Here is a 22363-nt window from a genome sequence, read left to right on the forward strand (position 1 = left end):
CCCTACCCACACTTCAGTCTGAAAATCCTGGCCCTTGGGCTCCCCTGACCTAAGAGCAGGTGCCACACAGTAGAAGGGAACAGGGGACATGTAAATGGGAGCAAGGACTCACGGTAGCTCCCACAACCACCTCTGAAAGCCAGGGCTCCAAGTTCGGTTCCCAGAAAATCCCTCTGAGCTGCCCTTGTGGGCTTGCCTTAGGAGCAAAGAGGCGAGGGGTGGGGGAGGAGGAGGTCTAAGTCTCGGGCCCAATTAAGAGATCAGATGGGGAAGGGTTTGGGGGCTTTTAAGGTGAGAAGGCCTGGGCTGATCCCGCAGGCTGATATAAAGCGCCCTGACCCCCTGGCAGCACCAGGGCTGGCGGGCATCGGGGACAGGGCTTTCTGGAGCCATGGCCCAGCGGTGGGGCCCCCAAAAGCTTGCAGGTGGGCAGCCGCAGGCCGGCTTTGAGGACAGCACCCAGGCGAGCATCTTCACCTACACCAACAACAACGCCACCAGAGGTGAGCGAGCAGGCGCCGTGGAGGCTGGGTCACACTGCCCGGAGTGGCCCTCCTGGGACACTAGGCCTGAGTGGCCATACAGGGGGCCATCGGCCACCCACCCAACCTGAGAGAGTCTCTCTTCTGCACATTGTGAAATGGTCTTCTCCCTTAGTTCTTAGGATGACGTGAATGGGGGGTTCCTTTCTGAATATAAAAGATATCGTAATATCGATATGCACCTTCAAACCACAGAGGCTTCCCGGACACCTTGAGAATCCCTGTCCCAGGAAAGTTTATTAACTCTTTCCTTGTGACCCTGTACTGCTAGTGAGCACTCATTACTTTCAACTCTGCTTCATCTATCTGGCGGAGCTGCCCTGAGCTTCCTGGGGCAGGAGCTGGGTCTGACCCACCTTTGCTTCTCCCGAAGCCGAAAGGAGGAGGGAGGCGGACGGGGGTAGCCTGGAGGAGGGTGAGTGACCTTTAGAACCTTAGGGTAGGAAGAGACTGTAGCGGTCATCTTGTTCTACTCCGCGTCCAGCCCACAGCCTTTGGCTGCACACTCTGGGAGAAGAGCTTCGCTTGGCTCCCAGGGCAGCCTTTCTGCTGCGAGCTGTCCCGACAGAAAGCTGACAACTGTGTCAAGGCAGCCTGACTTCTGCCCTGGGAACAGCCCAGTTAAAAAGCTTTGCATGTGAGCCCTTCAAAGAGCTGAGGACCCTAGTGACCCCCAGCTCCTGGCCCCCTCCCCGGGTCCCTCCTCCAAGCCAAAGACCTTTGGTTCCTTCAAGAGTGCCTCACATGCCGTGGTTTCCAGAAGCCACACCAGCTCCTTGACGGCCAGGGCAGTGATCAGCAACAGGGTTCCTGGGCCAAACTGGTTGAGAATCCTGAAGTTCGCCTCCATCTGCTTGTTGGCGCCCCAGAATGTCCTTGATGGAGATGCAACAAGGCTCTCCCTGGAGGCCCCTGGGGCTTCGTCGGTGCCCAAGATTCCTTTTTGTAAGTTGTTTTTTTTTTTCAAAAGTTCAAATATCTACCAAAGTAGAGGGGAAGGTATAATACACTCCCAGGGGTCCGTCACTTGTCCTATTTCGTCTGTAACGCCTTCCTCTCAGCCCTCCCCTGATTTCTGGTAGCAGATCCAAGACATCACATTTCCTCTGTGACTCTTCTGTTGTACCTCTAAGAGGAAAAAACTCTTTAACAAATGTAACCACAATGCCATCGTCACACCTAAAAGGTAACATTGCCTCGATATCATCGAATCTCCTAGTCAGTGTTTAAAAAAAGGTCATACATGTTTTCACTTTGCCTGAATCAGGGCTCAGATAAGGTCCACAAGCTCAGAATGGTCGCTATGTCTCTTCGCCCTATTTGAATTTGGAGGTTCCCCCTCGACCTCCTTGCAGTTTATTTGTTGAGGAAAATGAGCTGTTTGTCCCTGAACTTGCCTGCTTCAGACTCTGCCCATGGCTTCACACGCCCCTCCCACCGCCTTGGTCACACGTTTCTGTAGACTGGCAGCTGATCTGCAGGTCCACTGGGCGGCCAGTTGCATTTGCCGGGTGTTTTGGCAAGACCGCTCTGTTAGGAGCACATCCTTTTTTTCAGGGAGTCGGCAGCTGCTGAAGCTCGATGCCTGGACCCATTAAACCACTGAGGATTGCAAAGTGGTGACATTCTGACTCTCTTACCCTGTCTTGATCTATCAGCTGGACTACTTCAATAGAGAGAAACATGCCCTCGTCTACTATTGGGTTCCCAGGGGTACAGTGTGTACGGGAAAGGCAGGAGAACGCTTGATTCTTTCCTTTTATTTCTCCCATTTCAAAAGAATGATTTGGTTCCCCAGTGGAGCCAGTTGAGTTTGACCTCTGTATCTCCATTCTCTCCCACTAAGAATCCTATTCTCAAGGGCTTTGGATAGAATTAGAATTAGAGTATCATTTAATTACTCATTTGCTTTATTTCACACACATTCACAATGGTCTCAGATTAACGACACCAACACTACCATCAACAACATGATTATCAAAACCACAGCATTTGGCCAGGTCTTTTCATCCATCAGGTACATGCCACCAGGTTCAAGAAGTCAAGTCCCTTAAAATAGTCCTTCTCTTTGTCATCATGCCACCTAATGGACATGCATTTAAGTCCATTTGTTTTATTTTTGATTTTGAGGAATTGCTTTCTAAATTGTAATCTTGTTTTATAATCATGTAATAAAATATTTACAAGATTCCAAATTTAAGTCTAGAAAACAAGGTATATTCAAAGAAATTGTGCTTCCCTGCCCACCCCCACTCCCAGGCCCCTCCTTCTCTGTATTCCTTAGAATCCCTTTGCCTGGGAGTTAACTGTGATGCCCTTCTTGTGCTCATTTCTTCCTGAAAGGAGTCCCGGAACTTTCAGGAGGGAGGGGCAAGCCGAGTCACCTGCTCTGGTTGCACTGCCAGAGGCCTCTCCCTCTGAGGCCTCCTACATTCAGAGCGCTCCTGTCCCCTCCCGCATGGCGCATGGCCCTTGCCCCTGCCTTGCCCAATTGGGACTCCGTGGGTTGCCCGGGAAGGATGCTCCAGCTGCCTCATTTTGAAACTGTTCCAGCTCCGTGCACTTGCCTGCAAGCTGCAGTGTTCCAAAGACCTCTCGGTTCCAGCTGCTGTTCTCAAACTAACCCATTGTACTTTCTGGAGATCTGTTGGCAGTTTGGAGGCTCTCTGGCAGCCCCCTTGCTTCACTCTGCTCCCTTCTGCACAGACACTGGTACCACTCGGGTCTGGAGCAGTCAAAGGTCTGTCCCTGGGGAGCCTGTGCCATCTGGCGTGGTTGCACACATTGTTGATGGGTTTCTGGGAGCTCCCTGTGGTAGGGGCGAATGAGGCCCGTGCACAGAGGGGAGCAGAGCTGAGCAAGGGTGACAGAGTGTTGGGGTGTCATGGCTGCTGTGGGATCCAATTGCACTAAGGGTGAGATTTACCCCGCCCCTCCTAGCTGTGGGACCCAAGAAATCCCCATTTTTCCTAAACTGGTTTGAGTTGGGTTTTTGTAACACACAGCTAAAGGGTCCTGGTGAATTGAGGGACTCTGTACCATGAGGCCCGATAATAAGGCAGTGGGCACTGTGGCTCATAGCCCCTACAGGTATTCTGCCACAAGTGATGGTGGTGAAAAAGTTTCTTCCAACACAGAGAGGTGGAGAGCCACTGTGTGACAATAAAGGGGAGTCACTCCTCCCTTTTCATTCTGTGTGTGTTTCCTAGGACTTCCATGACATTTACCACAAACTGGGCAGCTTAAACAACAGAAATGTCTCCTCTCCCAGTTCTGGAAGCCAGTAGTCCGAGATCAAGGAGTGGGCAAGGTTGGCTCCTGGGGGCTGTGAGGGAGACTCTGCTCTGGGCCTCTCCCCTAGCTTCTGGTGGTCGCCGGCAATCTGTGGTATTCCTTGGCTTGTGGAAGCATCACCTTGATCTCTGGTTTTCATCTTCACATGGCCTTCTCCCTGTATGTGTGTGTCTGTGTGTCCACCTTTCCCCTTTTTATAAGGACTCCAGTCCTATTGGATTCGGGCCCACTCTAATGACCTCACTTTAACTTGATCACTCTGTAAAGACCCTATCTTCAAATAAGGTCACATTCTGAGGCACTGGGGGTTAGGCACTCCAGGGGGCTGGCCTGGTGAGTCAGCTCAGGAAGTGATACCCAGCAGAGATGATGAGGAGTTCTGCTTGGTTAAGTTCTAGGATGCCCATACGGGTGTCTAGCAGCCCAAAGCCTTTGGCCTGAGAGAGGATGGAGGGAAGGTTGTTTGCAGATGAACAAAGCTAGAAGGAAAGAGCCCATTGCAGGCCAGGGCAGTGGGCAAGAGGGTAGGAAGGTTGAAGGGGAGGCTCTGATGGGGCAAGGAGTGGTGGGATGGAGTAGCCATACAGGTAGGTAACGCTGCTGCCCAGCTCCTCTCCCGACTCTGTACCTCCTGCCTCCAGACCCCTTTGAAGGCCCCAATTACCACATCGCTCCCAGATGGGTGTACCACGTCACCAGCGCTTGGATGATCTTTGTGGTCATCGCGTCAGTCTTTACTAACGGGCTTGTGCTGGCGGCCACCATGAGGTTCAAGAAGCTGCGCCACCCTCTGAACTGGATCTTGGTGAACTTGGCGGTTGCTGACCTGGCAGAGACCATCATTGCCAGCACCATCAGCATTGTGAACCAAATCTATGGCTATTTTGTGCTGGGCCACCCTATGTGTGTTGTAGAGGGCTACACCGTCTCCCTGTGTGGTAAGTCAGCTGGGGGCCCAGGCCCAGGGAAGACCCAGCCTGCCGTGAGTAAAGGAAACACATGGAAAACCTCCAGATATACTTGCGGTGCATGTGCAAGGCACATATTTGAAGAGAGACAGACCTGCAGGGGAAGCAGGGCCGGGGTCATCATGGAGGTGGGAGGGCTTGCAGGGTTCTGGAGGCTTCCATCTGAGCACCCACTTACATTCAGCTTGCTTGAGTCCAATACACCCTGAGTGCCTACTCTGAGATAGGCTCTGCCTGAGGACAGCCAGTTTGGGGCCATGCAGCTGGCATGGGAGGAGACAGATATAGAGCCAGATAATACCAGAACAATGTGGGAGGGGAGGGCTCTGCACACCCCAGACAAAACTCCCACTCAAATCAGGCGAAGAGACCCAATCAGAGGGGGGAAGGAGAGACGAGGTACAGGTCCAGTGGCGAAGGAACGGGGAAAGCAGGTGTTAGAGGAAGAAATTGACAAGAGACCCACTGCCCCTGGGCCTGAAAACACTTTTTGGAGAATTAGGTTTTGCAGGTCGGTGGGGGGATGCTTCTCCATCTTGAAAACTGTTGGCTGGTCTGGATGGAAGAAGTGACATTTGAGGCTCAAAGCCCTTGTCTGTCTGATCTCCCCTGCAGGGATCACAGGTCTCTGGTCCCTGGCTATCATTTCCTGGGAGAGGTGGATGGTGGTCTGCAAGCCCTTTGGCAATGTGAGATTTGATGCCAAGCTGGCTGTCGCAGGCATTGCCTTCTCCTGGATCTGGGCTGCTGTGTGGACGGCCCCGCCCATCTTTGGTTGGAGCAGGTAAGGATGCCAGGGTGCCAGGAAGGCGGCTCCTTTAGGACAGTGCGGGGAGGGTCAGACTTGTGATTCCCTCTATGACCTCAGGGCAAATTGCTTCCTGTGTCTTGACCTCTGTGGACCTATGAGTAAAACAAGGATGGACCTGCCTCTCCCTGAGACCTGTGCGAGCGTGCAGTGTCTATGAATCTGCCTGGTTGCGGCAGGGAAATGGGCCCTGTGGTCTCCGAGCCTCTGGAAGGGTCTGTTTCTCCCAAGTGTGAGCAGCTCACAGGAGTGCACAGAGAAACGCTGACGAGCTCAGGCCATGGGCACGGCTGTAAGGGAAAGCAGGGCATGCTTGGATTCCAGGTTTCTCTTGCCCCCTCTGCCCCAGGCCACTTTCTTGCACATTCTGAGGGGCCCCCCTTTCAGAGGCTGCTTGGATTGTAGGTACACCTGGGCCTATAGGTCAGCTGTGTCCTAGCCAGGCTGCTTCTTTGGGGGAAGACCCAAATTTCTGCATAAGTAGCTCAGCCGTTAGAGCAGTAACGATGAGACAAGGACGCTGCATGTCCCTGTCTTCCACTGCGAGCTTGGGAATAAGTCCTCGTGGTGTTCGGAGAGGGAATGCTTTTTCTTTCTCAGAGCCTCCCTGGGAGCAAGCCCCTGTATTACAGTGGCTGCCTAATAGACCCCGGAGAGGCAATTCAGGCATTCACAGGTGTTCTTAGAAGGCCAGAGGGCACCTCACCCACCCTTTGTAAAAAGGTGATGTGATTGGGGTGATGAAAATGTTCTGGAACCAGATAGTGGTGATGAGTGCACAACACTGTGAATGTAGCAAACCACATAATTAAGTTATCTGTATTTTACCACAGTAAAAAAAAAAGGGGGGGGCACATGAGACCTAAAAATGGATAAGGATTTACCAAAATCCTACCCGAGTGTTTCCTTTTGCGGTGATGAAAATGTTCTGGAACTAGATAGAAGCGGTGTTGCACAACACTGTGAATGTACTAAATACCTCTGAATTGTTCACTTCAAAAATGGTTAATTCACAGAATGTGAATTTCACCTCAATAAAAAAATCTAACAACCCTACCCAAGTCAGTGGTATGCCTGGCTGTGGCGGGGGTGGGGGTGGGGGTGGGGGGCCCAGGTTGCCCTGCCTGCATCTGGATGAGCTGCCTGCCCTTCTTTCCAGATACTGGCCCCATGGCCTGAAGACTTCATGCGGCCCAGATGTGTTCAGCGGCAGCTCATACCCTGGGGTGCAGTCTTACATGATCGTCCTCATGATCACGTGCTGCATCATCCCCCTCAGCGTCATTGTGCTCTGCTACCTCCAAGTGTGGCTGGCCATCCGAGCGGTAAGCCCCCGTGCCCTTCTGGCTCCACCCCAGGCTGGTAGGATGTCTAGGCTGGGACAGAGGATCACCCAGTCCTCTCTCCTGCCCCTAAACCAGATGTGAATCCGGCAGTTCCTTTGGGGCTGCAGTTGCAATCCTGGTTCCCTTGTCTTCGCCTCTGTGGGATGGGAAGGGACTACTCCCCGCACCCCCCTTCAGGAAGAGGCCCAATAAGGCAGCAGAGCCGCATTTCCTCCTGAGCCTGGACAGGTCTCCCCAGGGTGGAAAGCCTGCCTCTCCCAACAATGGAGCGCAGCCGGCCAGATCTGCCAGTGAAACCTGCAAGTAAATCAAGGGGTGTCTTAAAAAGGCGGCCACCAGAGTGCCCTTGTTCCCTTCATGGGGCTGTCGGGGCAGGCTGAGGAGTGGATTCACGTGTACCACTTGCTCTCAGACCCACTCTCCACTCTCCACCCTGGGAAGCTGATCTGGTCCACAGCCATGCCCCATCCCCCTATCGCCCCCCAACCCACGCAGGCTGGGCTACCACTGGGGAGCCCCTGCAGGAAATCAGAGCAAGGCAGGACAGTGAGATTGGGTCCTGGGGTGCTGAGAGCTCTGTTCTCCCCTTGTGGTCCCCCAAACAGCATAGGTAAGTTGTCCCTTTGTCAATCAATTCACCTGCAATTAACTTGATCTGGCTGTGCCATCTTTTTCTGTTGGGATCTTGCTTGGCACAGGCAGTAGAAGGCCTTTTGGGATGGTGCCTTCTCTATATGAAGCTGCTTGTGCCCACAATCAGATCAGCATGTGTTTACAAACTCTTTCTAGAGTGGAGGCCATGGACTTGAGATCAGCTCCCCTCACTTCACTGTCTTCAGCCTGTGATTTGCCCCCCTTCTTCCTCCCCTCACCTCGGTGGTGGTCAGGGATCAGAACCAACTTGGCTGACTCCTGCAGGTATCCAACCATGGCTTGGGCCGTGTTAGCTCTGGGCTGTGGAGCCCAGGCTCCAAAACCTGCTCCCAGCCCTCACGGCTACTCCCCATCCCCGCTCGGCTGCCTGCCGTCAGTCCCTGCCCACAGCAGGCGGTGGCTGGCCTCTGTGTCATCTCCCACCCAGCCCCTCAGACCCGAGCATGGGAGGGGACACTGATAAAGGACCAAGTGAGACTAAGAACGGCCTCCTTAGCTCCCTCTCAAACTCCTCATGGGAGCCAAGGTAAGCCAAGAGCTCGGAAGGCCCTGGCTCAGGGACGTCTTAGCCAGGCCCAGCTGCATTATCTTGAAGCCTGCATGAGCTCCTCCTGCAAGGCCAGGCCAGTCATGTATCATTCAGGTGGGAGCTGGCTGCTAGCTGGTGGGGGTGCTGTAGCAGGTGAGCCCATGTCCTTCTCCCCACAACTCCCCATCCCTGGGCCAACCGCCTCTCGCTGCCTCCCCGACTCGCTGCCCAAGCAATAGCGACATGGAGTCCCCTTGGATACAGAGCCCTGAGGCACTCTCCCACTCACTGTCCTTGGGCATGACTCTCTGTTTCCCCCAGGTGGCGAAGCAGCAGAAAGAATCCGAGTCCACCCAGAAGGCAGAGAAGGAGGTGACACGCATGGTGATGGTGATGGTCTTCGCATTCTGCCTCTGCTGGGGGCCCTACACCTTCTTTGCATGCTTCGCTGCTGCCCACCCTGGCTACGCCTTCCACCCTCTGGTGGCCGCCCTACCAGCCTACTTCGCCAAAAGTGCCACTATCTACAACCCCATTATTTATGTCTTTATGAACCGACAGGTAAGTCACACCATTGGCAGAGCAAACTAGAAATAGACCCCAGAAGAGCTCAGTTATGGCTCCCACCTGGAATCGTGTCTGGGAGGAGTCTGATGACCTCCAGGACAATGACTGGAGAAGGCTCAGTACATGACCCAGCCTGAGCCAGCCCTCCCTCTGGATTCTGTTACAGTCTTGGCCTGAGCATGGGCATTTCCTGCAGTGCACTGTGTGCTGCAGGCTTTTCCCTTTCTTGGCCTCAGGGCTGGCCTGGAGCTCAAACCCAAGGACTGCCTGAACACTTCCACAGTGACCCTAGGGGTGCCCTTCTGGATTTTATAGGCACAACTCTTCTCTCAACCTGATCTTTCCATCTTCAAATCCTAACTCTGACAAGGACACCCTGACTTGTGGCTTTCATGACTTTATGAGTTAGTTCAGGAGGGACACACTGCGGTCCCGCCCAAGGTCTTGCCAGATGGCAACCATCATGGGCTGGCATACTGGGCCTCAGCAGCAAACTGCCCACAACTCCCAGACCTCTTGGTTGGTTACAGGTGACCATTAAGGCCCATCACCTTCCAAGTGCAATGCGCCCTATTCTTCCTGGACTCCCTCACATCCACTTCATTAAGGGACAGCTGCAATGTGACCAGAAAGGTCCACAAGTCAGAAATACAGAAATACTGCCACTGCAGGGGCTTCACATTTCACCAGACCCAGTGCATTCCTTCCAGCCGGCCCTTCCCTGCTCCCCCGTTTACAGTTGCCCCAGGGCTCCCCACTCCCATCTGGCCCTGACTCTCTGTGGGGTTCATTAAGCCTGCACTTGGGGGGTAACATTTAACTATTAAGTAGGACTAGTTCCACAATTGATTCCCCAGGACTCCACTATTGGCACCCCAACCCCCAGAGTGTAGTTCTACCCCTGACCCATTTCCTGTCTCGTTTTAGGCCTGGCTTTTGTTTGAGGAATCCTAGGCTACCTTGCCAAGTACTGTCTTTACCTGAGTCTTTCCATTTGCCCTTTCCGGAACTCCCCCTCCTGGACAGATGTCTGCACTTCTGGACCTCTCCAGGCGTTCAAACTGTGCTTTCACCCTTTCCACATTGTTATCCTTTCCTGTTGCATTCTGAGAACTTTCTGGGATGGAGCTCCATGAGGACAGGGAATTTTGCTGATCCCCTCAGACACAGTCTGGCGTGGAGTAGGTGCTCAGAAGGGAGACGTTGAAGGAATTCCTCAGCCTCATCTGTCAGCTTTTCAGCTGAGTCAATTCTGCTGTTCAGCCCATTTCTTATGTTATTGATTTCAACAACTGTGTTTTTTATTTTTGAGAGTTTTGATGCTGGAAGGAGTCAAGAATAGGCCTGGAATATATAGGGAACACCTCTGGTCTGTGTTCTCAAAGCATTGTGGTTAGCTCACTGATGATATGAAATACAATTTGAGGAATGAACATGGCCCGGATCTCTTTAGGAGCCAGGCAGCAAAGAGCAGGGCCTTCCAGATGCCAGAAGACTCTCTTGGCTGAAGAGACAAGGTGGTGGCTAGACCAGTGTCTACCTAGTGCTGACCTGGCTCCAAAACTGATGGAATAGGGGCCGGCCTGGTGGCCCAGCAATTAAGTTCGCACGTTCCGCTTCTTGGCACCCGGGGTTCGCCAGTTCGGATCCCAGGTGCGGACATGGCACCGCTTGGCAAAAAGCCATGCTGTGGCAGGCGTCCCACATATAAAGTAGAGGAAGATAAGCATGGATGTTAGCTCAGGGCCAGTCTTCCTCAGCAAAAAAGAGGAGGATTGGCAGTAGTTAGATCAGGGCTAATCTTCCTTAAAAAAAAAAAAACTGATGCAATAGAAACAAGATGAAAATCATGTTCCTTTTTACTAAAATGCCTCTGAATCTCTTCCCAGACATGCTAGAGAAGGGTCACTCTATGCATGGGCCCGTTAGCTGGCATCATCTTTGGTCACTGTATGAGTTTCCTAGGGCTGCCATAACAAACTAGCACAAACTGGGCAGCTTAAGACAGCAGAAGTCTATTCTGCCCAGCTCTGGAGGCCAGAGGTCTGAGATCGAGGTGTGGGCAGGGTTCGTTTCCTCCGAGGGCTCTGAGAGAGAATCTGTTCCAGGCCTCTCTCCTAGCTTCCGGTGGCTTCCAGCAATCCTCGGTGTTCTTTGACTTGTAGACGTGTCACCATGATCTCTGCCTTCACCTTCATGTGGCCTTCTTCCCTTTGTGTCTGTGTGTCTGTGTCCAAGTTCCCTTCTTACAAGGACACCAGTCATTGGATTAGGGTGCACCCTACTGCAACATGACCTCATGGTAATGTATATCTTAATGACATCTTCCAGGACTCTATTTCCAAATAAGGTCACATTCTCAGGCTCCAGGGGCTAGGACTTGAACATATCTGTTTGGGGGACACAATAGTCACCATCAGCTGCTAAATTAGATGACTTATATAACCAAATACTCAGGAATAGAGCATCCCCATGAGCAAGGAAACACTGGAGCCTTCCTCCATTCTCCTGGTAGGATTCTGAATGGTAGAAGAGAAGCTGTCAAGTCATCACTTAATGAACACCTTCCCCAGAAGCCCCCAAGCATTAGCTTTAGCATAGCGCATTGGCCCTTCCTGCTCTGCTGAATAACACTTTCTCTCCTGCCAGTTTCGAAACTGCATTTTGCAACTTTTTGGGAAGAAGGTGGATGATAGCTCTGAACTCTCCAGCGTCTCCAAAACGGAGGCCTCATCTGTCTCTTCAGTGTCACCTGCATGAGTCTCTCCCAGCCCCGACAACAAAAAGGTCTGCTTCCTACCAGAAACGTAACCCCTTGTCCCACTCACCAGGGCTCTGGCCACCTCCCTCCCCCACCGCCCCTGCCTCTCTATCCCTATGAAATAAATGTAGTTTCTCTTTGCCAAAAAAGACAAAGTCACAGAGGCTGCCACTGCAGTCCTGGGGCACCAGCACCTCTGAGTGTTTGGTCACCGGGTCACAAGAGGGTGAGAGGGCATAGAGAGAAGAGCAACACTGAATGCCAGAGACTTTAATCTTTTTCAAGCCTCATGTCTGCAAATGGTGTGGAAGGGTCATGAGAAAGGGAAGAGCAAGGCAGGTGGGTGTCCCCTACCTCTCACTGGGCTGCTGGGGATGGAAGAAGAAAGGGAGAGCTGAGAAGTGGCTGTCTGGGGAGGGCTGGCTGGACACCGTCCACTCCTGGAAGGCGGGAGGAGCTGGTAAACCCAGGCCCTTTAAGGCCCATCTGAGAGAGGCTTGGAGTCCTTGGAATACAGTCTCCATCTGGAGGGGACCCAGGCCTGCCAGTCCATGGCGGGGATGGTGTGCCACTTCTGCCAGGCCAGGGCCCCAAGCCCGATCAGCAGGAGCATGGTGCACGTGCGCAGGCGTGAATTCACCAGCGGCAAGGGACAGGCACACACGGTGGAGACGAACACCAAGAGGATGGTGACCAGTGTGAGGAGCAGGCTCACAAATCGGAGCATGAACCCCTGGGGATGGCTCCTGAGGCTCTCCGTCATTTCCAGTTGAGTCACCTGCTGTAGCGTTTCAAGCTTGGATATACGGCTCTTGAAAGTCTCCACGACCTCCTGTAGGTGACAAAAGCACACGCCCTCACCAGAGGTCAGAAGGGAAGTGCGGTCATTTACCTGCATTCCCGAGGGTGCACAGCAAATGCTGGTGAACTGGAGATTTAGGAGGAAGTCGAGAACCTAGAGCAAATGTCCTGGGAGGGGCCCTGTGTCCAGCAACAGCAAAGGTCTGATCGGACTTGGCTACACTCCCTCATCCAGTGTGGTGGGAGACTGAGAACCTGGCCAGGAGAGCTGACCGAGGACAGGCGTAGGGTCTGAGGGTGTGGAAGAGGATGAGGCTAAGTATCACAGGGGAAGGAAACTCTTTACCCATGCTTGCTAACCCAAGGTCAGAAGCAAGGGTTCCCAGAGGGCGCTCCCCACACTAGCAGCAGCTCCTGGGGACTTGTCAGCACATCCCCAGCCCCTGGTAGTTCTGATGCACCCTTAAATATGAGAACCGCAGCGCCCAAGTTCTCAGAGCTGCCAAGCTGCATCGGGCGAAGTGCAGCAGGAACATCCAGACTGGACCCCAGCAGCTCTGAGACAAACGTGTGAGGCTCTGTCTCCTTCCTTGGCTTGAGGAGGTCTCAGAAAGGACTTGCTCATCCTTTGATTCTTATCCCTCCATCCTCCTCATTGGCCATTTCTCAGCAAGCTCCCCGGGAGGTTCTTACCCATATCTCCTTGGCTCTCTCGAAGGAGAGGTAGGCCATTCTCTCTTCGGTGCAGGCCAGGTTCTGTTTGAGGCGGTAAATCTCATCCAGGTGCCCCTGCAAGTGGTCATTCACCTGTTCTTCCATTGACGCTTGTCTTGGGAGCAAAAGAGAAAGTAATACTCCTGAGTACCCTGCCCAGAGCTCGTGCTGGCAGTGAGTGGTCCTACATCCAGACTAGACTTGGGTTCAGATTCCACCTTCCTCCTCTCTCCCCAAACTCCAGTCAAGCCCTGCCTCCTCCTCCACATCTGCCTGAGAACACCCCAAATGCACATCAGCCCCCACACACTGATATTCATATATCTTTTATATATAGTTACTCTTTTATAACAGCTTTACAAACAGTGGTAGACTAGAAGTTGTAGAAATCAAAATCTAAACTATCCGTGTATGCTATTAAATTCCATATATATCCCCAGTGCCAGTATTTGGCATGCAGTAGTTACTCCATAAAGATCTGTTGATTATAGGGATGGAGCAGTCATAAAAGACCACATAGTACATGATTCCATTTATATGAAAGGTCCAGAAGAGGCAAATCCATAGAGACAGAAAGGAGATGAGTGGGTGCTGGGGCTGGGGGGGGGAGTGACTGCTTATGGGCATTCGGTTTCCTTTTGGAGTGATGATGATGTTCTGGAATGAGATACAGGTGGTGGTCGCACGGCTCCATGAAAATACTAAAAACCACTGAATTGTACACTTTAAATGGGTGAATTTTATGGGATGTGAATTATATCTCAATAAAGCTGTTATTAAAACAAAAACAAAAAATTGGATTGTGGTAATGGTTGCGTAACAGTAAATTTACTAAAGATCATGGAAACGTACAGTTAAAATGGTGCGTTTTATGGCATGCAAGTTCTATCTCAGTAGAGCTGTTAAAAAAACTCAAGCAAAACATCACACCCTGTTGTTTATAGCTATGTATGTAAGTAGGAAAAGTGTGACACCATGCATGGGAAAGCTATGTGCCCAAGGAGGAGAGTGAGGTGGGCGAGAGGGGGATGGGACTGGGGGTAATGAGAGAGTTTCAAACGAATCTTTTAAAGTTTTATTTCTTAAAATAATAAGATTGGGGGCCAGCCCCATGGTGTAGTAGTTAAGTTCAGGACACTCTGCTTTTGCAGCCTGGGTTCACAGGTTCGGATCCCAGGTGCAGACCTACACCACTTGTCAGCCATGTTGTGGCGGCAACCCACATATAAAGTGGAGGAAGACTGGCACAGATGTTAGCTCAGGGCTAATCTTCCTCAAGCAAAAAAAGAGGAAGATCGGCAACGGATGTTAACTTAGGGCCAATCTTCCTCAAGCAAAAAACAGAGGAGGGTTGGCAACAGATGTTAGCTCAGGGCTAATCTTCCTCAGCAAAAAAAAATATTAAAATAAAATAAAAAAACTAAGATTGGAAGCAAATACAGTAAATGTTAAGATATGAGAAAGCTAGGGGTGGGTATACAGTGTTAATTATGTTATTCTCCACATTGTCCCTGGGTTTGGAGTATTTCATAACTTTAAAAAACTCTGAGGTTCCTCATTTGGGCACCAGGATGGGCCAAAAGGTCAGAGGCCAGGTGGCTTCCAGCACTGTCATTTAGGGAAGAGCGAGGGAGGCTTGACCCAAGCAGGGGCAGTGGTGACGCTGGAGAAGAGGAAAGGTACTGCAGCGCACTGGGGACACAGAATGGCTGGGGGATCCTATGTTCTCTGTGGCGCTGGTGTGCACGAGAGCATAACCAATGGTGCTATGGCAAAGACAGGGAATGCGAGGTGAGGAGGTCAATTTGGTCTTGCTTTGAGGACTTCACCCACACCTACATGGAGATGTCCCCCAGGCAGCTAATCAGCTGAACACCCATCTGTTGAAAGCCAATTCATCAAGAGCCAGTTCATAACAGCATTTGAATATTCCATTAGTTTCAAGGAATATGCCATTAGTCTCTGCCCTGTTCCCTGCTGAGAAGAGAGTGGTCTGCCAATGTGGCACAGGCTACCGCCCACAGAGAGGGCGAGACTGCAGGGTGTCCACCCCGAAAGTAGATTCCTCATGACTGTCTTTCCATTCACATGAAGGATCTAGCCACAAGAACACTCAAGATATTAACTATGTTCAAGCATACATTCATGATATATTCTTCACAAATATGAAGTCAACAAGTATATTCTTCACTAACATATTTATAAGAATTTATGAATACATTCTTAAATGTATTCGAGTAGATTGTTGAATAAGATGATGTTAATTCCTAAAGATATTCTCTTAGTCTCTCCTTCTCCCTGGCCCCCAGCCTCCTTGCCCTCTGGCAGCAGCGTCCTGGCTGCAACGTGACTGACTCTCCTCCCTATCCCTCCATTGGTCAATGAGCCCTCTCTGTCCAGTTCCTACAGTCGCAGAGGCAAATGGACCACCCTGGAAAATATTCTTACAAAGAAAAAATGATGACCAGTCAACCAAAATGCCCCCCAAATCTTCCTACACTGTTAAGGCTGCCCTCTCCAATACAAATTGTCCTAAACTTTATTGTTGCTGCAAAAGAGCATATTCTTATCATATCTGAGGATTGGTTTTTGGCAAAGTGAGGTAGAACCTAATAGCCTGCAACTTGGAGAAGTCCAAGGTGGAGAAATAGATGTAGGGGGATCAGGCAGGGACAGAGGAGCTCCTCCTGAACAAATGTGCAGGCCCTAATTGCAATCACACACGTCCTTCTGAGAGAGGCAGAGGGAGCTTTTACACACGGAGGAGAAGGCTATGTGAAGACAGAGCAGAGACATGCAGATGCTGGCCTTGAAGACTGGAGTGATGCAGCCACAAGCTAAGGAAGCTAGAAGCCACGAGAAACCGGAAGAAGCCAGGAATGGATTCTCCCCTGGAGCCTCCAGAGGGAGCAACACCCTGACTTTGGCCAAGTAAAACTGATTCCAGACTCCGACCTCCTGAACTACGAGAGAAGAAATTTCCATTGTTTGAAGCCACCAAGTTTGGGGTAATTTGTTGGGCAGCCATAGGAAACTCCTCCAGGGTGCTACTGGCATCTTGTGGGTAGAGACCAGGGATGCTACTAAATATCCTATAATGCACAGGATGGCCCCCACAACAGAGAATGATCTTGTCCAAAATGTCAATAGTGTTGAGGTTGAGAAAACCCGGGCTAGGATGACACAATTTGGAGCTTAGCGCCCACAAAGTTGTGGCTGAATTTAAGAGGCTGAAATTTCAAAGACTGACCATACCAAGTATTGGCAAGAGTGTGGAGCAGCTGGAACAGCCATACGCTCCTGGTAGGAATGTAAAATGGTACGACCATGTTAGAAAACAGTTTGACAGTTTAAAAGTTCTACATACATCTACCCTATTATCCAGCAATTCCACATATGAAAGCATATGTTCACAAAAAGACTTGTACGAGAACATTCATAGCACCTTTATTCATAACAGCCTCAAGTGGCAGCAGACAAATGGGTAAACAAACTGTGGTGCATCCACACAATGGAACCGTGCTGAGCAAGGAGGGAACCGCTCCTATACACAATTTGGATCAATCTCAAAATAATTACACTGGGTAAAAGAAGCCAGACACAAAGGACTACATACCGTATGATTCTATTTACATGAAATATCCAGAACACATAAATCCAGAGAGACAGAAAGCAGACTGGCGGTTACCAGGGGCTGGGGGAGGGCGAATGGGGAGTGATGGGGTCTCCTTTGGGAGTGATGAAAATTATCTGGAACTAGACAGAGGTGATGGTTGCACAACATTGTCAATGCACCCAATACCAATAAATTGTACACTTTAAAATAGATAATTTTATGGTTTTTGAATTTCATCTTAATTAAAAAAAAAAAAGCCCTCTTGAAACCAAACAGGCTTACCTGTGAGGAGCATCACAGGACTTTTCAGTTTGAAATCTCAATTTGTGGTGCACCAGAGGAGACATGACAATCACAGGCACCTAGGTGGTGACTACACAGGTGTGAAAACTGGGTGACGAATCATCGAGTTGAACACATATGTCACGTGCCCTTTTCTATGTCTGCATCTAGCTCACATAAAGGTCTTTTTAAAAAGATTTGAAGGACATGACATCTTTTTAAAAATGTAATGAATTCTTGTGTCCCTTTCGCCTAGCTTAGGAAGCCACAAGGCGAGGCCAGGACGTGTTGACATGCTCTCAGGTGTGCACTTCCCAGTTGCGTGGCTGGTTTGTGCCTCTCTGAGACTCCACTGCCCCATCTGTAAAGTGGGTGTCTGTCTGAATGCTACAGGTGAACAATGCTACGTGCTCCCTCTGGTCACTGCTATTATGTGAAGTCATCTTCAGCCCGTTCTCCATTTCTCCTGGTAAATCTGAGTCCTACAGACCTGCTTTTTTGCTTTTAATGTATATTAATCAGGGTAGGCTAACTGCTGTGGCCAAGAATCAGAAAATCTCAGAGGCTGAACACAGAGTTTAGTTCACACTCCTGTCATAGTCCAATGAGGGGGTGGGGGGCTGGCTCAGAAGTGCAAGCCTGTAGAACTCACACAGAGTCTGGGGGAAGGAAGGTCACCCTGCTCCTCTGCCCAGTTAGGAGATTCTGACTTGCTAAGAAAGGGGTTAAGAGCTTACCATAGCACAACAGTGCCGCTGGCCTGGGCAGCAAGGAAACATATGAAGATATGTGTAAATGCCACTGAGCCCTGGTCTTGCTTTATACAAATCTGACCTTGGAAATGTTATTTCAACAAAGGAGTTTTTAAGAGTCTCAAGATTTTAGATTTGGTGGCTGTGTCCTACGAAAATCACTTCCAAAAAGAAAGTTGTAATTCTGATTGGTTATCTTACTTGACAGTGGGTTGCCCTGTAATACTCTTTCCCTACCCTTTATGGATTTGTCAAGCAGTGTAAATGTGGGTAAGATTTCCCCGTAGAAACAGAAGAGGGTTGATTCCCACTTGCCTCTTCCCCCCCAGTTCTTACTTTCATGAAAATGCTGAGAATCTTGGCTCTTCTAAGCCAGTTCCTCCCTCCCAGCTGGGCTGTTGGAAGGATTACTAATGCAAGTGCCCAACGTGACAGCCTGCAGTGGTCGGGAGGGAGCATGGCACCCTCAGGGCCCATGGGACCCCGAGAAGGGGCCAAACAGGAATGGAGGGGGTCCTTGGAGAGACTGAGTTTGGCTTTTGCCTTTTTTTTCTATTGGTGGCCCTGAGTCTTGTCTTGGATGAAAATAAAATCGACCCACCACACAGTGGGGAGAAAGCATTCCCCAAAAGGCAGCCGTTTTCAGAACAAATATCCTCTATGGGACCTTGTGCCCCAGCTCAGCCATGAGCAGAGATGAGGGCATTAGGGCTGGCAAGGGGACTCCAGTCCTGCCTCACACGTCATTCCAGCCGAGAGGGACTGGCAGGCTGCCTCCCCGACTGATGATGGGTGCCTGCTGGGCTCACTGCCACCACAGCTGTCTCCTGCCACCCCAGTCAGAGTGGCAGCTGCAGGGAGCACCTGGCGGGACCCCAAGCTGGAGCCTCGTCTTCCAGCAGAAGGCCAGGCAGTTGTGCAGCACGGGACGAGCCCTCTCCACTGTGGGATCCAGTCGCCAAGAGGAACATTGAGCTGCTTCTCCCCACCTCCACCTCCCCTAACTCTCCAAGCCCGAGTCCTGGCTCCCTTTCCCCCTCCTACAGACAGTCCTGGGGGCTGTGCCCAGAGCCAAGGTGGCAGAAGGGGCTCTGCCTCACCTGCATCTCTCCTCCTGAAGGGACTCCAGCGACACCTGCAGGTCTGTCAGATACCTCTCTTTCAGGCTCCGATAGGACACCTGGAAGCTGAGGTGGAACTTCTTGACTTCTTTCAGTTCTTCCTCCATCTTCTGCAACAGCAGGCTTTGCTGCTGAGCCACACGCTTTGTCTCTGAGGATTTCCCCCGCTGCAAGGCCAGGAAGCGACTCTGCAGAGGGAAGTGTCTGACGATGTCAGGCAGGTTGCTGGACAGGCAGTCTTCCCTACCCGACTTGGAGGACTCCAAAAACGGGGCCTCCTTGCTGGGCTGCTCGCAGTTGTCCAGGCTGCTTTCTGCCTTCAGCACTAAGCCCTTGGGTCTGCAGCCCTCCTCCAGCTCCTGCAGCTGCTGGTGACACTGGCGAAGCCTTCGCTCGATTTGGGCAATGGTGGCAGAGGCACGCTGGTTCACCTTCTCGAAGGCCTGCCGGATGTGGGGGGCTTGGTGCCGGTCAGCTTTGGACACCAGCTTGAGGTAGCCCATGGTGTTCTCGTCCCTATTGGCCTTCTCCACTCTCAGCTGCTCTGAGAGGTAGAGGATGCGGTGCTTGACACTCTCCTGTAAGTTCCGGGCCAGCTCCCCATCTGAGAGGCTGGAGTGGCCACTGGGGCCATCCTCACTGGATGACAGGGACCTGCATGAGGGCACACTGGATGGGAGGGTTGCACTTGGGCTCTTGGTGTATTCCGCCTGCATTGGGAAACAAATAAGAAATCACAAAACAGGTACTTCTGTGAGCTGCAAACAGTCGAAGAATTGGACATGTTATTGCTTTGCTCTATAAAAATACTTCTACGTATGCGCAGATACTTACATATGCAAGATTTGTGTATTTGAGATGGGCCCAACACAGACTGGAGAAGGTGAGTTCATCTTCCAGGCCCCTCTCCCTCCTTTTCAGCACCCAACTCCTTGCTCTACAGGTGTACCTCACCACAACCCCCAGATGCTGGAATCCCCCTTCTACACCTGCCCTGTCCGTTCTTGGACTTCTCTTCCAAGGATTACCCACTGTGGGTCTCATTTTATAAAGAATTGTTCTTGTAAAACATGGAGTAAAATTCCCATTAACCCATATGGCTTGCTGTATTGCTACTGTCAGGCAGATAGAAGAGGTAGGCAGGGAGATTTGCATCCTAACAGGCTCATTCCTTAATCCAATCATTCATTCAACACATATTTCCTGAGCGCCCACCATGTGGTATAGAAGTCAGATATATTCCTTGCTCTCATAGAGCTGACAGTCCAGAGTGGAAAATTCTATTGTCACACAAACAAATGAGCCTCTCACATGGTGAAGGATAATAGAACACCACCTTCAAGACAGAACCCAGTTCAAATCCTCACTCTACCACTCTGAGACCTTGGGCAAATTAATAAACCACTTGGAGGGGCAGTTTTCTTATCTGTAAAATAAACATGGCCATAGCAGTATAGCTGGGGCACGGCAGACCAGGGCAGAGTGGATGGTGATGAGCTAGGAGAAGTAGGTGTGGTCAGAGCAGGGGGACTCTCTGTTCTGTTTCTGTGTTTTAATTCTAAGCGCCTTTATTACCATTTTTGATCTGAAAATGCTTTCCCAGTGGCAAATCAGGAGTGAAGCCATTGTAACAGATAGCTTGGTTTTGTGTCTTTTACTGTATGCAAATTATACCTCAACTTAAAAAAATGCAATGTGATAGCACTATGCACCCAGCAGACTGGCAAAACTTAGACTAACAGTAATAAATGTCGGCAAGGATATGAAGCAACAGGAACTCTTAATCACTCCTGGTGGGAGAGTAATTGGTACAAGCACTTTGGAAAAGCATTTGGTAATATCATAAAGTTGAAGACATGCATACCAAATGGCCCAGCAACTGCATTCTTAGGTATATCCTTGGGGGACAGGTACTCTAATGTTTCTAATAGGCAACTGCTAGAAACAACCCACCTGCCCATCACTAGTAGAATGTGTAAGTGAAGTGTAACATATTCAACATTACACTACTATACAGCAATGAAAATGAACTACAGCCTTGAAAATATGAATGAACAAGCATAAAGCTGAACAAAAGAAGTCAAACACAGAAGAATCCCTACTATATATGGTTCCATTCATATAAAGTTCAAAAGTGGGCAAAATGAAATGATGTTTAGGAATACATACACAGTCAGTAAAGCTATAAAGAAAAGTATAAACATCAGGAAAGTGGTTCTCCCTAGGGTGGGAGAAGGGGATTGTGATTGAGAGAGACACATCAAGGCTGGGGTGCTTGATCTGGGTAGTAGCTAAACGTATGTTCACCTTATCATTATTTCCTAAACTGTATGTTGATGTTTTCTGCACCTTTATGTACATATGCCAGATTTCACAATTTTTAAAAGCTTTAAAATGTTCAATAAGTAGACTTAATAGCAGATTAGAAAAGGCTGGAGAATTAGCAAATTGTAAAACAGAGCTAAAGAAAGCATCCAGAATGCAACACTGAGGCACAAAGAAATAGAAAATTTGAAAAACAGAAGATATGGAAGATAGAGTGAGAAAGTCTAAAAGAAACCTAATTGCCATGCCACAGAGAGAAAACAAAATGAAGCAGCAGCAAGATTTTAAGAGATAGTAGTCACTAAGACTTTCCAGAACTGATGAAAGACACAAATCCGCAAATTCAAGAAGCCAAATAAATCCCAAACAGGAAAAACAGAAACAGATCCACAACTATACACAAGACCTTAAGAGTAGCCAGATTAAAAAAGCTGATTACCAAGCCAGCCCTAATGGCCTAGAGGTTAACGTTCGGCGCTCACTGCTTTGGCAGCCTGGGTTCATTTCCCAGTGGCAGAACCACACCACCTGTCTGTCAGTTGCCATGCTGTGGCAGCAGCTCAAATAGAAGAATTAGAACAACTTACAACTAGGATATACAACCATGTACTGGGGCTTTGGGGAGGAAAAAAAAAAAGGAAGATTGGCAACAGATGTCAGCTCAGGGCTTTCCCTGCAAAAAAAAAAAAAAAAAGCTGATTACCTTTAAAACCATGACTCTTAGACTGAAAGCTGACTTCTCAATGGCATCAGCGAAATCCAGAAGAGAGCTGAATAATATCTTCAATATGCTGAGAAAATAACTGTTGGAGAAAAAAAATAGGTCACATTCAAAGAATCAGAAATCAGAATGTCTTCAGATTTCAGCACAGCACTGGGAACTAGAAAACAACGAAGTAATACCTTCCAAATTTGAGGAAAAAAACGATTTTCCAACCTAGAATTCTACACCCAAACTGTCAATTGTGAGGTTAAAGACATTTTCCAACATGAAAGTACTCAAATAGTTTACCTCCTCTGTCTTCTTTCTCTGGAAGTTACTAGAGAACGTGCACCACCAAAAGCAGAGAACCCAAGAAAGAGGTAGAGATGGGATCTATGAAACAGGGGCCCCAAACTAAAAGAGAGGCCAGTGCAACCTCCAGAGGATGGAAGGGGAGCCCAGGCTGGTGGCTGGGCAGGTGGTCTGGAGGGTAAGTCAAAAGGCTCCAGGAGAGAGCGCTCCAAGGGAATGAAATGAATGGAATGCCAGACATCTTTGACCAGCTGGAGAGGAGATGCAG

At 50.0% G+C, this 22363-nt stretch overlaps 2 protein-coding genes across 2 annotated transcripts; one reads left to right on the plus strand and one right to left on the minus strand.

Moving 5' to 3' along the window:
• Nucleotides 1-391: 391 nt before the first annotated feature.
• LOC106825615 (long-wave-sensitive opsin 1) lies at nucleotides 392-11468 on the plus strand. The gene is made up of 6 exons (XM_044764160.2): nucleotides 392-503; nucleotides 4478-4774; nucleotides 5420-5588; nucleotides 6772-6937; nucleotides 8463-8702; nucleotides 11358-11468. The coding sequence occupies exons 1-6, from the start codon at nucleotides 392-394 to the stop codon at nucleotides 11466-11468; spliced, it is 1095 nt and encodes a 364-aa protein (XP_044620095.1).
• Nucleotides 11469-11725: 257 nt separating this feature from the next.
• Nucleotides 11726-21877, minus strand: TEX28 (testis expressed 28). Its single transcript, XM_014832492.3, has 4 exons — nucleotides 21784-21877; nucleotides 18735-19465; nucleotides 12964-13099; nucleotides 11726-12301 (listed from the first exon to the last, which is right to left on the minus strand). Exons 1-4 carry the CDS (start codon nucleotides 21793-21795, stop codon nucleotides 11945-11947), a joined length of 1236 nt encoding a protein of 411 aa, XP_014687978.3. The 5' UTR covers nucleotides 21796-21877; the 3' UTR covers nucleotides 11726-11944.
• Nucleotides 21878-22363: the final 486 nt, after the last annotated feature.

Source organism: Equus asinus, chromosome X, assembly GCF_041296235.1.
Source record: "Equus asinus isolate D_3611 breed Donkey chromosome X, EquAss-T2T_v2, whole genome shotgun sequence".
Lineage (NCBI taxonomy): Eukaryota > Metazoa > Chordata > Mammalia > Perissodactyla > Equidae > Equus > Equus asinus.

What these genes read in the sequence shown, in the direction of transcription:
- LOC106825615 (XM_044764160.2), top strand. Translation starts at nt 392, where the DNA reads ATGGCCCAGCGGTGGGGCCCCCAAAAGCTTGCAGGTGGGCAGCCGCAG. An exon ending in CAACAACAACGCCACCAGAG is followed by an intron (nt 504 to 4,477) that starts GTGAGCGAGCAG and finishes TCCTGCCTCCAG; the next exon opens with ACCCCTTTGAAGGCCCCAAT. An exon ending in CCCATCTTTGGTTGGAGCAG is followed by an intron (nt 5,589 to 6,771) that starts GTAAGGATGCCA and finishes CCTTCTTTCCAG; the next exon opens with ATACTGGCCCCATGGCCTGA.
- TEX28 (XM_014832492.3), bottom strand. An exon ending in CTTCAGGAGGAGAGATGCAG is followed by an intron (nt 13,100 to 18,734) that starts GTGAGGCAGAGC and finishes TTTGCTCCCAAG; the next exon opens with ACAAGCGTCAATGGAAGAAC. An exon ending in AGAGAGCCAAGGAGATATGG is followed by an intron (nt 12,302 to 12,963) that starts GTAAGAACCTCC and finishes TGTCACCTACAG; the next exon opens with GAGGTCGTGGAGACTTTCAA.